Source organism: Glycine max, chromosome 13, assembly GCF_000004515.6.
Source record: "Glycine max cultivar Williams 82 chromosome 13, Glycine_max_v4.0, whole genome shotgun sequence".
NCBI classification, from domain to species: domain Eukaryota; kingdom Viridiplantae; phylum Streptophyta; class Magnoliopsida; order Fabales; family Fabaceae; genus Glycine; species Glycine max.
Window position 1 is genome coordinate 41,919,616 of NC_038249.2, and position 13,288 is coordinate 41,932,903.

The window sequence follows — 13,288 nt, forward strand, 5'->3', positions numbered from 1 at the left end:
ACTCCTAAAGGTTGGTTTCCCCTAGTTGAGAAACTCTAATTTTGTGGAATTTCTCTCTATATTGGTGTGTCTTTTTCCTTCGCATCTTCCTCTTTTTATAGAGGTAAAGTTAGCTTAAAATTTATGCAGCCTCCTGCTAAGCGTGAGCAAAAATCTTCAGATCTTTAACTTCTTTTTCAAGTTTTATTTTGGGTCTCTGCAACAAATATAACACCAAAGTATTATAAATTTCTCAAATTAAACACCTGATGATCAAGAATGTGAGTGATGTTAAAATTCTCATTATTCACATAAAAATAAGTAATAAAGTAGATGAATTCTAATAATTTTTATATGATTTAATCATCAAATATATCTATGTACCACAATTATCACACATCTTTATGGATTGTAATCAACAATCAACCTTCCACCAATTTGATATAGCGACCTAGTCCTGTATGATGGTCCTACCGAAAATGACCATCAACATGGAGCATGCAGCTCAAAGGGGCCAAGAGTTGAAGTTCCAATTTGAAATGACATATCAGCTTGAGCATTGGCAAATTGTACATCCAAAGCCCAATGAGATAGTTTCTAACAGAAATTATGTTGCAATAGAAAATGTGACCCATTATTAAAGTTAACTAATGTGACAAGTGAGAAAGAGATAGCTAGAAGATGACTGGTTAAACTTAAATGAAATGATTTGATTTCTATCCATTTCCCATTTTCTTCTATCCATTGCATTCTATCTCTGTTAGCGCCCTTTTAAAAAAATTCTCGGTGCCTCAATCTCCGTAATTGGAAAAGACATTGAAGCAATCCTCTTGTTAGTGACAAATGCACCCATATGTATTACATGGACATTAAAACACAAAGGATGAAAATATCCTCTTGCAAGGACTAAGCAATTGGCAGGGAATTCAGTTTTAAATTTTGCACTGGCATTATTATTATAGAATTTCGTGAACATTGTGTTATTCTGTGGAGGGTGTCTCATCGATTGATGCTAAGGTATGGGTGTTATTCTTTCTGTCTTTCTTCATTAGATAAAAGTACTGTTGTTGTTCCACTATAAGATCCATTGTTTTATTTCTTCTCTCTTACAAAAAAAAATCTCATTTTATTTTTCCTTATTTCTTACTATGCAAATCTAAAACGCACGATACAGCAGTCAACTTTAATTTTTTTAATTATCATTTTTAATTTTAATATTCTCTATTCCTAATATAGTATTAAATCAGTTTTATTTTAAAAACTTATATAATTATTATAATATTTTTAAACATGCATTTTAATTAAAATTTAATGAAAAATACAGAAACAAACGGCCGTAAATCTTGATCCAAGATATAAAGTAGAGAGAATGAAAATCTTGAAAAGGTGAATAATTGTTATTATTATTTTAATATTAATATTATGTTTAATCTTACTTTTGTACAAAACTATTTAGAACAGTTTTAGTCTAATGAACATTTAAAAACTCGATAATGTTGTAAATGAAAGAAATATTACTAATGACAGTACCAAATAACTTTTTATGTAAAAAATCCTAACATCTTCGTTTTCCTGCTATTCGTTGTTTATTTAATTGTTTTATTATTTTGGTTTTGTTAGTAAGTTAATGATAAAAAATATATATATATATATATATTTCCCCACCTTTGGTTTTGTTTCTGTCTGGACAAGAAATTGGATTGGAATTGAAGTTATCAGCGAGGAGATGGAGACCTGTGATTAAGTTTTCTCGTTTCTTTCCATCTAAAGAGAAGTCTTCTTCGAAAATTAGTAACGGTATCAAGCGATTACTATATTTATTTATCATTAGCTTATAGATATGTATCATCGTCAATCTACAACAGAAGCTTCTAGAATTTAAATATAAAAAAAAAAACCTTATATATAGCACAGTGGCAGCAAAGTCAAAATGAATGAGTGAAGTGAGTGGAGAAACTGTTTGTGGTGTTGAAAACCTCTACAAAAGGGCCTTGTTGGGCCACACCTAGTTTCGTTGTCCACTATTCATTGGGAAGGTTCAGCTTTCCATCTAAGCAGAAGCCCCACTCCAATTGTCTCGTGTTCCATATGATATGCAACACCACATCATTAGATAGTAGTAGGATTTAGGCCGGTGCTCCTCCAAGATTCTTATCTTTTCTTCTCTTCTTCAACGCCTTGTTATTAATTTCACTCGTATTCAGAATCACTGATTTCGAAAATTCAATCATGGTCGAATACTATTATTAACTAAATGAATTAATGTAGGCCTGATTTCTTAATTAAAAATGAAATTGAGAAAATAAAAAATCACATGCAATTGATTTGCTAGTATGAATCATGAATATTATTTGACCTTCTGATGTAACATTGATGAAAAGTCAACCGACATAAAGGCCCTAACCACACTTTGTCTAATGCTTTTTCAAACAAATGTTTATATTGTTATTGAATGAGAATTATCAAATGTCATGTTATTGACGAAAAGATTGCACGAAGCAAATTATTAGTGTTTTAGACATGTGGTAAGAAGGTTCTGGTCGGGAGATAATAGTAGATTGTATGATTTTTAATCCTATATATAATAAAATTGTTGAGTATAGTTTATGAATTGATAATTAACTTTTGAGGTTGTATAATCAAAGGTTAAGATTTAAGAATTAAACGACAACAATTGCTAAGCACAAATGTTTATGGTAGTGAACATTTGCACTGATGACTTCCTTTTTTCTTATTGCAATTAATGAAGCACAGTTCATAGGTCAACTTACGTATATTTCAACTTATTTAACCATAAATCTAATAAAAAAAATTAAGTCATTCTTGTCAAAGTTTTTCGGCAAACAGTTGCTAAAGGAGATAGAGATATTGTGTGGGCAAGAAAGGTTTGGACTTAGATGAAGAATCAACAACGCGATACTGTACTTTGCTGTTCCTGGCGTGGAGACGAGACAAATACTGTTTCTAATTAATCATGCTACTCAAGCCGCAAATGCACAGATTGAAAAGTTATTATGTTGGTGGTGTGGGATGAGGCTTAACGCTGTTATTTTATGTGACTTAAAAGCACCAGGGTATGACTAAGTGTGGCTTTATGACTTTATGTATTCTGAAACTGGTTTGATATATTGTATGCATTCCTTGTGCTGCTATGATGTAACCTTTATTCTTATATTGTATGCATTCCTCGTGCTGCTATGATGTAACCTTTATTCTTATTAATAAAATTAAATTGGCTAAAGGATATCCTATCACACCATGCTACAATTGCTATTATTAGGGTTGACTTATATCAAAATGCAGGATTTGAAGCACAAAGATGGGCAGAAAAGATATGATCAGCAACAACAACTTTAATAATGACATAGTGTCTATTCATCAATTTCCTCTAGCAAAACAGAACCACAAATACGTTTAATTTAGATAAGCATATGAAATGAGGTAAATGTGCAAAACCAAGTTGTCAATTCAAGTTGCATGTGCTCTACGGAAGTGACTCAGAAAAAAAAAAAAAAAAAGAGGCTATATGCAGATGCAGAACGTGTTGTGGGGACCAAAAAATGGTGACAAAGATGTATCGAGGTTAGTGTAACATGGATGGAGCCCTCCAAATGCAATCAATTTCACTTAAGGTGCAATCTGATCATTGTTCCCGGACTACCCGTCCAAATTCTAGTTTGCCAATTGTCTCAAAGTTTGAAATCGATCTGGTTATTGACCAACTACTGATTCTATGCATTTCACACTCAGTTATTAGTTACTTTTGTTAACAATCAAGTTCATGCAACTGTATGTGTATTCAAGTCCAAGTGGCAATTGATTTTCTGATTTTGTTCAAAGAAAAATAGATGCTACTTTTTTAAGGGATGTAGATTATGGACGATTCTATTGGACCTACCCTGATAGAAATTTCATGCTTGTTGGCCTGGTCCATGACCATTTATGTTCTCACATGAGTTTATTAAAAAAAAAGGCTGAAATTGTTTCCTTATGCAAATCATAAGAAAGGTGTCCGTCTAGCATTTTAATGAGACATCAATTAATAACATCAGGAACCCCAAGTTGCTGAGACTTATTTCAGAGTAGACCTTCTGATATTTTTTACATCAAATTGAAAAGAGAAAATAAAGAGTACCATGTATTTCGTGAACGTTCCCCATTCATTAGTGGTGTGCAAGATGGAGGTTATTCAAGTCCAGCTATAAGTAACGGCGAATGGCTTCTTTTTTGTGTAGATTTTAGTCTTGAGAATCCTTTGGTCTGATGAGTGGATGCTGGTGAGTACCCACAAAAGGCAGTTAATTGTTTGACAAAGGTCATGTGCACCACCACCAGAGACAGAGTGTAGGTTACTGTAAGATCACACTACTCTGCACTACTATATCACCAGCATGTTAATTGTTAAAATTAAATTAAAAAAGAGTTTAATGATTATGTATTAAACGATCATTCAATTATAAATTATCATTTGAATTACTTTAATGTAATTATTTTAAAAGTTAACAAACTTATCATACATATGTTATGATTGGATGATTCTGTAAAATGTTTTATACTATTAATTTATAATTTTTTTTCTCATTGAAAAATAATTAAAATATGTTAAATTATACTATATATAAGCTAATAGAAAAGGTGTGCTTATAAAAAAAATATAATAAAACAAAAAATTAAATATATTATAATGAGAAATAACTTATCTATAAATAGATATAAAATATTAAAGTATATAAAGTGTAAAAGCATTAATAATTATATTATGAATACTAAAAAATTATAATTATTAATTACTTTAGAATGAAAGTAGAAGCCAAAGGATTACTTATGAAATTCTTTATTCAAATAGTGAAACATAAATATTCTCCTTCAACAACAAATAACGTCTATTAAATATTTGTTATAAGCATATGGTCGTGTTTTGGCTCACAAACTTAATATTATTTTTTTTAATAACAAATTATATGTAAGTTTTATTATAAATTCTTAAAAGATGTCAAAATAGATCAATCTAAAACTTGTTAAATTGGCAAGTGCATCAAATTGTTGTCTCAAGTAGTAAAGTATTCGAAAGTCCGAGTGTCGAATCCACATGAACTTTGTTTGTACTTATATTAATGTAAACTCAATTTACAAGCAATTGATAAACAAGTTTAAAATAGAAGGTATAAAAAGATAGAAGATAAAATAAAGATTTAAATTTAAAGACGATAAAGATAAAAAAGTAGAAGGCAAAATAGATAAGAAATTTTAATGTAAAAGATAAAAAAATTAAAATATAAAGATGATGAAAAAATAAAGAAAAATTCAAAATACAAATATGTTGAGCAAAACGAGTTAATGTTTTTCCCTATTTAATATTTTCCCAATTTTGAGCCTAATTTATTCATTATCTCCCAAATTCTTTTCCAAAGATAAAATAGTAAATTACATGAAACATGAAGATGTATGTAAAGGTAAAACAAAGTCACTCTATCCCTAATGATGAATTGATGAATTGTTTAGATGTTTTTTTCTAGTTCTTTAAAATTATCATTTCCTAATGTATAACCCTTAAAACTAATGCATGGATGATCAGGTCACACAATAACAATAAAGGAAGGAAAAGAACAATAAAAATTGACATTGCATTAAATAAATAATAAGGAAAGGTTATATTACAAGGGCATTTGGCTGCTAGGCTCCCAATAATGGGGGTTTAGCCTCTCATGGGAGGCTTTACAATTTAGGGACTGGTGTGGATAGAAGAAGAGTGTTGGGTAGAAGAGGAAAATGAAATAATGGACATAGAAAGAGAATTTTTTCCTATTGGAGATACTTAGACTTAGGATGTATTCGTTAGAGAGTTTTGAGTCTCCGAAGCGATGTCTTTTCCTTCTGCTTCCTACTTCTTATAGGCCTAAGGTAACTTAATTTTCACGCTGACTTCGCGCTGAGCGCAGGCTTTTGCGTTAAGTGTGCCTTTGAGCTTCCTTGTGGGCCTTCATCGCGCTAAGCCTAAACTTTCCCGTTCTTTCCCGTTTAGCGAGAAAGACTCAGAACTAATACATCCTAAGCCTGAATATCTCTAATAGGAAAAATCATCTTTCTATGTACATTATTTCATTTTCCTCTTCTACCCAACACTCTTCTTCTATCCACATCAATTCTTCTAATTTTTTCTTCAAGGCTTTTTCTTTCAATTTTTGTATCAATTTTTTTCCAAAACATTTGAAATCTTTTTCTTTTAACTTCTACTAATCAAAAACTGTAAAGATATTAACTTATTTATTATTTCATCAAAAAAAACAATAAAGTAAAGAAATTGTAATCATTTTTAGCCAAAATTGATTATCAAATTTCACAATTATCACTAATTCACTTGGCTTTAAAAGAACTGAAGACACATCATTAACTCATATTGAGTAAAAATTATTTTAAACAAAATTGAGCTAATGATGTACAGTTAAAGTCAAGCAAACTATGCTTGATCCAAAGGAACAAAGCCGAAAGCCGAGACAAAGATGTCCTAAGTTAATTATATAAATTTTATAATTAAAAATTAATTTTGATAATTACAATGTTAATTTTTAACATTTTATTTATTTTTAAATTAATAATTAATGATAGAAATTAACTAATAAATTATTATGTATATATATGAGTATACTATATTTTTATTTTTATTTTATTCAAATCTTAAATACTATTATAGATGTTATAATAATAATAATAATAATAATATATAAATTTTTATTAATTTTGTACGTGAATTTTATAAGAAAATTAATTTTGTACATAATTAGTACAATGAGTTTAATATATTATTAGGAATATATATTATAGATTTATGTATTCATTAATTGTTCAATAGTAAAATTATAAATGCATTTTATTATTCAAAATTTTATTTTTAATCATATAAAAAATATTTCATGTGTGTGAGACTGGGAGTCTAGCAAGCTTCACAGTCATAATTAATTTTGGACACTATTAGAAATTACTTTAAATTTGTTTTATTTTCAATTTCCAACCATTAGAATTTATTTTATTTTGTTCACCTTTGTTCTTTTGGTATATAATATTGTAAGGTGTTCAGCTTGGTTGGGCAGAGCTTGTGTTAAACTAAGTGTTATTAATAAATCTATTTTGCCATTAAAAAAACCCTATAAATCTTTTTTTTAAAAATCATATTAAGATCATCCTGCGATTTTTTGAGCCTTTGACTTCCTAAATGGTCTTTTCCAAGTTTTTTTCTCAGTTTGCTAACTTCATTTGTGGTTGAGGAATGAAATTTGTACTAGATCTCCATCCTTTTTTTAGCTCATTTCTAACAACAACAACAAAATGCAAATTGAAACTACGTTATAGATAATGAACTTATTAGTTATCACCCTTTAGTATCATATGCATGAGCAGATTTCTCATATGAAATACAAGTCTTGTATAAACTTGTAAAAATAGTTTTTTCTAATGATTTTTCATTACATAGTGTCATTATTGGTGTGGTCATAGTTGGGTTGACAACTTATTATTATGCAAAAGAAACATTTGAATGATAACTTGTATAAAGAGACATTTGTCTACTTGTTTCAATTTATTTATGGACATGATTTAGAATAAAAAATTGTTAACTCGTTGGCAAGTGTATCAATTCGTATTAAGTAGTAAAATACTTGAAAGTCTGAGTGTCGAATCCACGTGAACTTTAGTTGCACTTAAAGTGATGTAAACCCAATTTTTAAGCAATTAGAATAAGTATAATAGATTAAGAGTTGTAAGTGTGAAATTTGAAGGTAAAAGGAAAAGAAAAGAAAACAAGAAAAATAAACAATAATTTTAATTAATTCAAAATGGAATTATGTTGGGACCTAGCATGGATGGAAAAAGGGATTGAATGGCTAAAGAAATGGCTAGAGAAAAAAAGTTTCCCCTATGAGATATGCTCAGACTTGGATATATTCAATAAAGAGTTCTAAGACTTGGTGTCTGTTCCTTCTGTTTTCACTCCTTTTATAAGACTTTAAGTAACTTATTTTTCACACTGACTTCGCGCTAAGCGCACACTCTTGGACTTAGCTTGGGGTTTAATCAGACACTTAGCGTAGAGTTCGTGCTTTTGAGCTTTCTCGTGGGTCTTCTTCATGTTAAGCATGGGTTGACCGCTGAACGAGATTGTAACATATTCCCTGACGAATTGTAATGTTATTTTGTACTAAAACAAAAATGGACCGCATGTTATGTGTTAACAAGAAAGAAACAAAAATCAAATATGAAATGAAAAGTATAATCTAGTAAGTAATTGAACAAATGGGGTGAATTGCTTTTCATTTTATCCAACCAATGTATAATATATATTGGTACTATTTAGTATTATCCCATTGAGTATTGCTATTTTGTAATTGAAAGTGCACATTTTGAGTATATGACATATGTTGGATACAACTAATTGGAAATTTCAATGAGACGAAAGTTAAAAAAATTAGTTGATTGATCAAAATTTTTAAGTTAATTTATTAAATCATAAATATTTGGTAAAATTAGTTGGTTAAATATTTAAAAAATATAAAATGACATATTTAAAAAGATAATAAGGAAATTAAATATAAAAAATTATAAATTAAAAGTTAACGTTTTAAAAAATGTTACTTTAAGTCACATTTTTAAAAAATGTTAAAGAAATTATTTAAAAAAACTTGTTTATCAAACCATCAAATGACTAATGGAACATAGTCATAGTCATGAACCAATGCCTAAAATTTCATTTTTTGACATATATAAAGAAAAAAAACATTTTACTTTCTCTTTTTATTATTCTTGTTTTAGAGAATAACGCACAAATAAAAAAAATGTTATTAATATTTTCATCTATTCTTTTATTATAAATTAAAATACTTCACTTTTCTTACTGTCTTTATTATATATTTTTAATATTTTATTCCTTCTGTCACTCATATGTATATTTCACACACTATTTTCATAATTGATAAAAAAGTATCTTAACCATTTAAAAAATTTGTTCATTTATATTTCTTTGTATATTTAAATTCCAATTATTTATTTTTCAAACTATCATCTTTTACCTTTACCTTCAAATTGAATTTTAATCATTTTTAAAGAAATTATAAATATTAAAAATAACCTTATATCACCTTTAATTATTCATTAAAAATGTTATATATAATTTATTCATTAAATATTAAAATAATAAAAGAAATCTTCTTACCTGAACACCTACTAATTGGCAGGTCAAGTTAGGTGGATGAAATATCTTGACTGTAACTAATTGTAAAGCATCTTTACTAATAATTTTAAATTTATAGGTTTTTACCTCTGCCAACACCTAAGTTCCACCCTATGACTGGTCTGAGTTGAGAGACAAAGAGGTGATGGTCAACGCTTTCCCTACTTCCATGAAGTGATTACGTCACCATCCACGTCACTGCACAGCTTCCATCTCCCAGTAATAAGAATTTTTAATTTGTGGGACTTTTTAGGATGTTACAGTGTGCATAATTCACAAGTGTTTTAAATGCTAGACATTTATCTTCATTCATTCACTCATTCCTCTTCCTACCAACTCCTTCCATTTTTCATTCACCATGTATGCAAATTCCAGCACTGCATCACCTTCCTCATTCTTCCCCAAACTCACTGAACTCAACAATTCTGAGACCAATTACTATTATTACCACAACAATAACAATAACAATAACAATAGTAATTGTAGCAGTGGCTATAGCAGTTACGGTGGATCACCCTCACCCACACCTCCTTCTGTGCCCATTCCCAACTTGATGCAGAGGAGTGTTAGCTCCCATTCCTTCCACTGCAACAACAATGCCACCCATCATCCCTTTTCTGCTCTCTTTGCTCAGCTGCTCGACTCCGACGACTCTCCCGTCAGAAGAGTTTGCAGTACTGGTGATCTCCAGGTACACCTTCATTCATTTTTATAAAACAAAACAACTCTTTTTTTTATCCGCAATTGTTAATTTTTATAAATAGAAGGATTCAATCCCATTATCATTCTCTTACCACCAAATAAACCTTATATTTCCACCCAAAGAAAACTTGTATCTTCTATCAGTGTTAATTCTGATCGAGTCGAATCACATGACAAAAATCCTCCCATAATATTTAACGTAATTGCCTATTAAAGTTTTAACTCAATATCATATCTGCTTAAATTAGAATAACTCATGCTAAGTGATTTATACACTGTGATATTGTTTTGTAGCATGGTCACATGCTTCTCACCGTCATTTCAAAATTGTTGTCCTATGGTTTTGTTTATTAATAATAGTCAAATTTTGCAAGGCATTTATCTAACAATCTAATTATGTAATAAGAAGGAGGGGATTCTGTTTTTGTAGACTAAGATAAGAAGTATAACAGAATGAAACCGATTCATTTAAACTATGGGAGAAAAAAAAAAATAGTAGTGTAACGCTTGCATCACATCCCAGGTTCAATTAATTTGATATCTGATGCTAGGTTATGGCGTATGACGTTTTACTATCGCCTTATTAAATACTTTCGGTATTAGAATTTTATGTCAACAAGAATGTGAGATTCTAAATTTCTTTTTGCTTGTGCAGTTATGCTTACGGGTTTTTTTATTTGTTGTAATATGCACTAATTATGCAGTATACTGTTTTTTGTTTTTAAATATTTTAATAACGTGCAACTTTTGTACAGAGGATCAATGGAATGCAACATAATCATCACTCGGATAGTCCGTTATCAAGCGAAAGTAGTATGATCATAGAAGGAATGAGCAGAGCCTGTCGATATAGCCCGGAGGAGAAGAAGGTCAGAATTGAGAGATACAGAAGCAAGAGGAGCCAGAGGAACTTCAACAAGAAAATTAAGGTTCACTATTTACTTATATATTTATACTTACACATACAAACTCGTTATTTTTATTATATTTACTTTTAGTACCTTTCTATGTTTTATTGTAGTGAATGAAGTCCTACCTAGGCTGCATCAGTTAAACTTTATAACCCAAATGTAAATTCCAAAAGAACCACAAACTTTAAGTATCTTTCTATGTTTTACTGTTGTGAATAAAGTCCTGGGCAGCATCAATTAAACTTCTGTACACTAAAATATATATTCCAAAAGGACCACAAATCTAAGAATATATTAGTGGGCGACACTGTGAAGAGTAAAACCACTGTCATGATCTATCATTAAAAATGAAATCATGTCCAAGGTTGAATTAAAAGTTAAGACCTAAGAGACACAGTAAAAAGATAATCTATTTGACAAAATCCTGATTTAAAAAAGAAATGAGACATTTCAATATAACAGGACAAGAATTTGACAATTTGTTCCCCATACGTTCTGCTTGAAAGTCCCCTGCTGGCCATACAAAAGATTAAATATTACACGTAATTGTGATTTTAAGTGTATTTTAGTGTATTGCAATTTAGTCCAGAATTTTGTCTAGTATGAAAATCTTCCCATGGATTATGTCTTATTCTTCAAGGTTATAAGTAATCTTAATCTCGGAGAACAGGATCAATCAAACGTGTTACTATTAGAATTATGTATTAACCATATATATCGTTTACAGTACTCACCAATTCATAGTGCAATGTTTATTGTCTCTAATGGTCAACCCTTATATACTAATTAAAACAGTGAAAATATTAACTTATTTTGTTCTGGCACGAAATCAGTATGCTTGCAGGAAGACATTGGCAGACAGCAGGCCACGCATTAGAGGACGGTTTGCGAGGAATGACGAAATTGACAAGAACACTACAATTCAATGGAGCCAAATTGGTGCTGGAGAGGATGAGGATGAAGAAGATGAGAATTGGATCACTATGTTAGATTCCATAGTTGCTGCAAATTTTGCTCAAGAGTCTCAAGGAAGTTCCTCCTTTGGTTTATTCTATTAGAATAATTTCATGTTCTATAAGCCTAGTTCTTGTTCAGTTTGTTTTCCATGTTCAAAGTATTGTGGTGCACGTTTTTATTTAGTTTAGATCAAACTAGTAATGTAAATATAGTTATTTGAGTCGTCTATGCATAATGCAGTTATTAGACCTTTTAATCTAGGGTGATGTTTTTGAGTGCCCTGTAACTTTTTTATAGGATTCAGGAGCAATGAATTATTGGATGAAAACTTTGGCAATAGTTGTACTTGTGGTTAAAGTCTACAGGATGTATTCTTAGTTTTTATAACATATCCCTTTTGTTGAAGCACTTGCTTGAAAAGAGAATAGATAGTGACCCTCACTTGCACGCTGGGGGGATGTACCTATCACTTTTTTACTGTGGATTTGGGACAGGGCAACAATGAAATGCTCCGAATTTGTTTTCAAGTTCAATCAATGTTGTGGCAACAGGAAGGAGATGTTTTAGGTTTAGAATTATCCAAGGCCTCAGAATTTTTTCACAATTTTTATAAATTTATTTATCATTAATTTGAATAATTAGGTAATACATTTCATTATAATATAATATGTTATTTGTTACTACTTTGTTAGTAAGATTACGATAGTCTTAACTTTTATTAATCAATTTAGAAATTTAATTCAATTGATTAAGATACACGAGTTGTTGTATAAATTTTCTTGTAGTTATTTTTGTTTCATGAAATAATAATTATATCGTTTATTTTCTTTTAAAAGTTCACAATTTATATATCATTTACCTTTTAATATTTAATAGTTTTAATTTATGTATACGTTTATTTTTAACTTGTGAAAAAATTAATTTATTTTATCTTTTTTATATTTTTTTCTATAAATACGTATAGATAAATTTACCAAACAAGACGTGTGTGTGTGTATATATTGAATTTTTAAAAAAGTGGGACTGTGCACTTAGGTTTTCCCAATGCTTGCAAATATAAAGTTGAGTTTAATTAGTTTATATATCTTCTAAACTGGATCCCAAATCTGCATCATCCTTAGCAAAACAGGAACAAGAAGCGTGGGGATGCTAATGCTCTGAAAAGGACTAGAGAGTCAAAAGGCACGGAAGGTTGGAAGCATATAGTATAACACAACATAAGCTATGTCCTTTGAACTTTGAAGGTTTGAGCTTTTGAACAATGCACTTTCGCTTAAGCAGTAAAGCTAAGGGTCAAAATCAATTCCACGTTATATGCTTCGTGCGATTGATATGAAACGCAAGAACCTTAGCGGGATTCAAGGATTATGATTAACCACTAATCCCCCCATTGATTAAATAAGCTGAGAGTAAATCAACAATACATCGTTATTTTAAACAACCTTGTTCATAATTAACTCAAATCCAGCAAGAGTTGCAACAATCACAATTAAGGCTTTCATTTATGTCAGCGTATATA

General features: G+C 29.9%; 1 protein-coding gene across 1 annotated transcript; it reads left to right on the plus strand.

Moving 5' to 3' along the window:
• The first annotated feature begins 9,503 nt into the window (after positions 1–9,503).
• On the plus strand, positions 9,504–12,302 carry LOC100820236 (two-component response regulator-like APRR5). Its single transcript, XM_003543443.4, has 3 exons — positions 9,504–9,890; positions 10,657–10,830; positions 11,646–12,302. The coding sequence occupies exons 1-3, from the start codon at positions 9,558–9,560 to the stop codon at positions 11,868–11,870; spliced, it is 732 nt and encodes a 243-aa protein (XP_003543491.2). The 5' UTR covers positions 9,504–9,557; the 3' UTR covers positions 11,871–12,302.
• The last annotated feature ends 986 nt before the right edge of the window (positions 12,303–13,288 follow it).

Bases quoted from the DNA above. Each gene is read 5' to 3' on its own strand.
- LOC100820236 (XM_003543443.4), top strand. From the start codon at position 9,558: ATGTATGCAAATTCCAGCACTGCATCACCTTCCTCATTCTTCCCCAAA. The intron at 9,891-10,656 runs GTACACCTTCAT...ACTTTTGTACAG, and splicing joins GCAGTACTGGTGATCTCCAG to AGGATCAATGGAATGCAACA. The intron at 10,831-11,645 runs GTTCACTATTTA...GCACGAAATCAG, and splicing joins ACTTCAACAAGAAAATTAAG to TATGCTTGCAGGAAGACATT.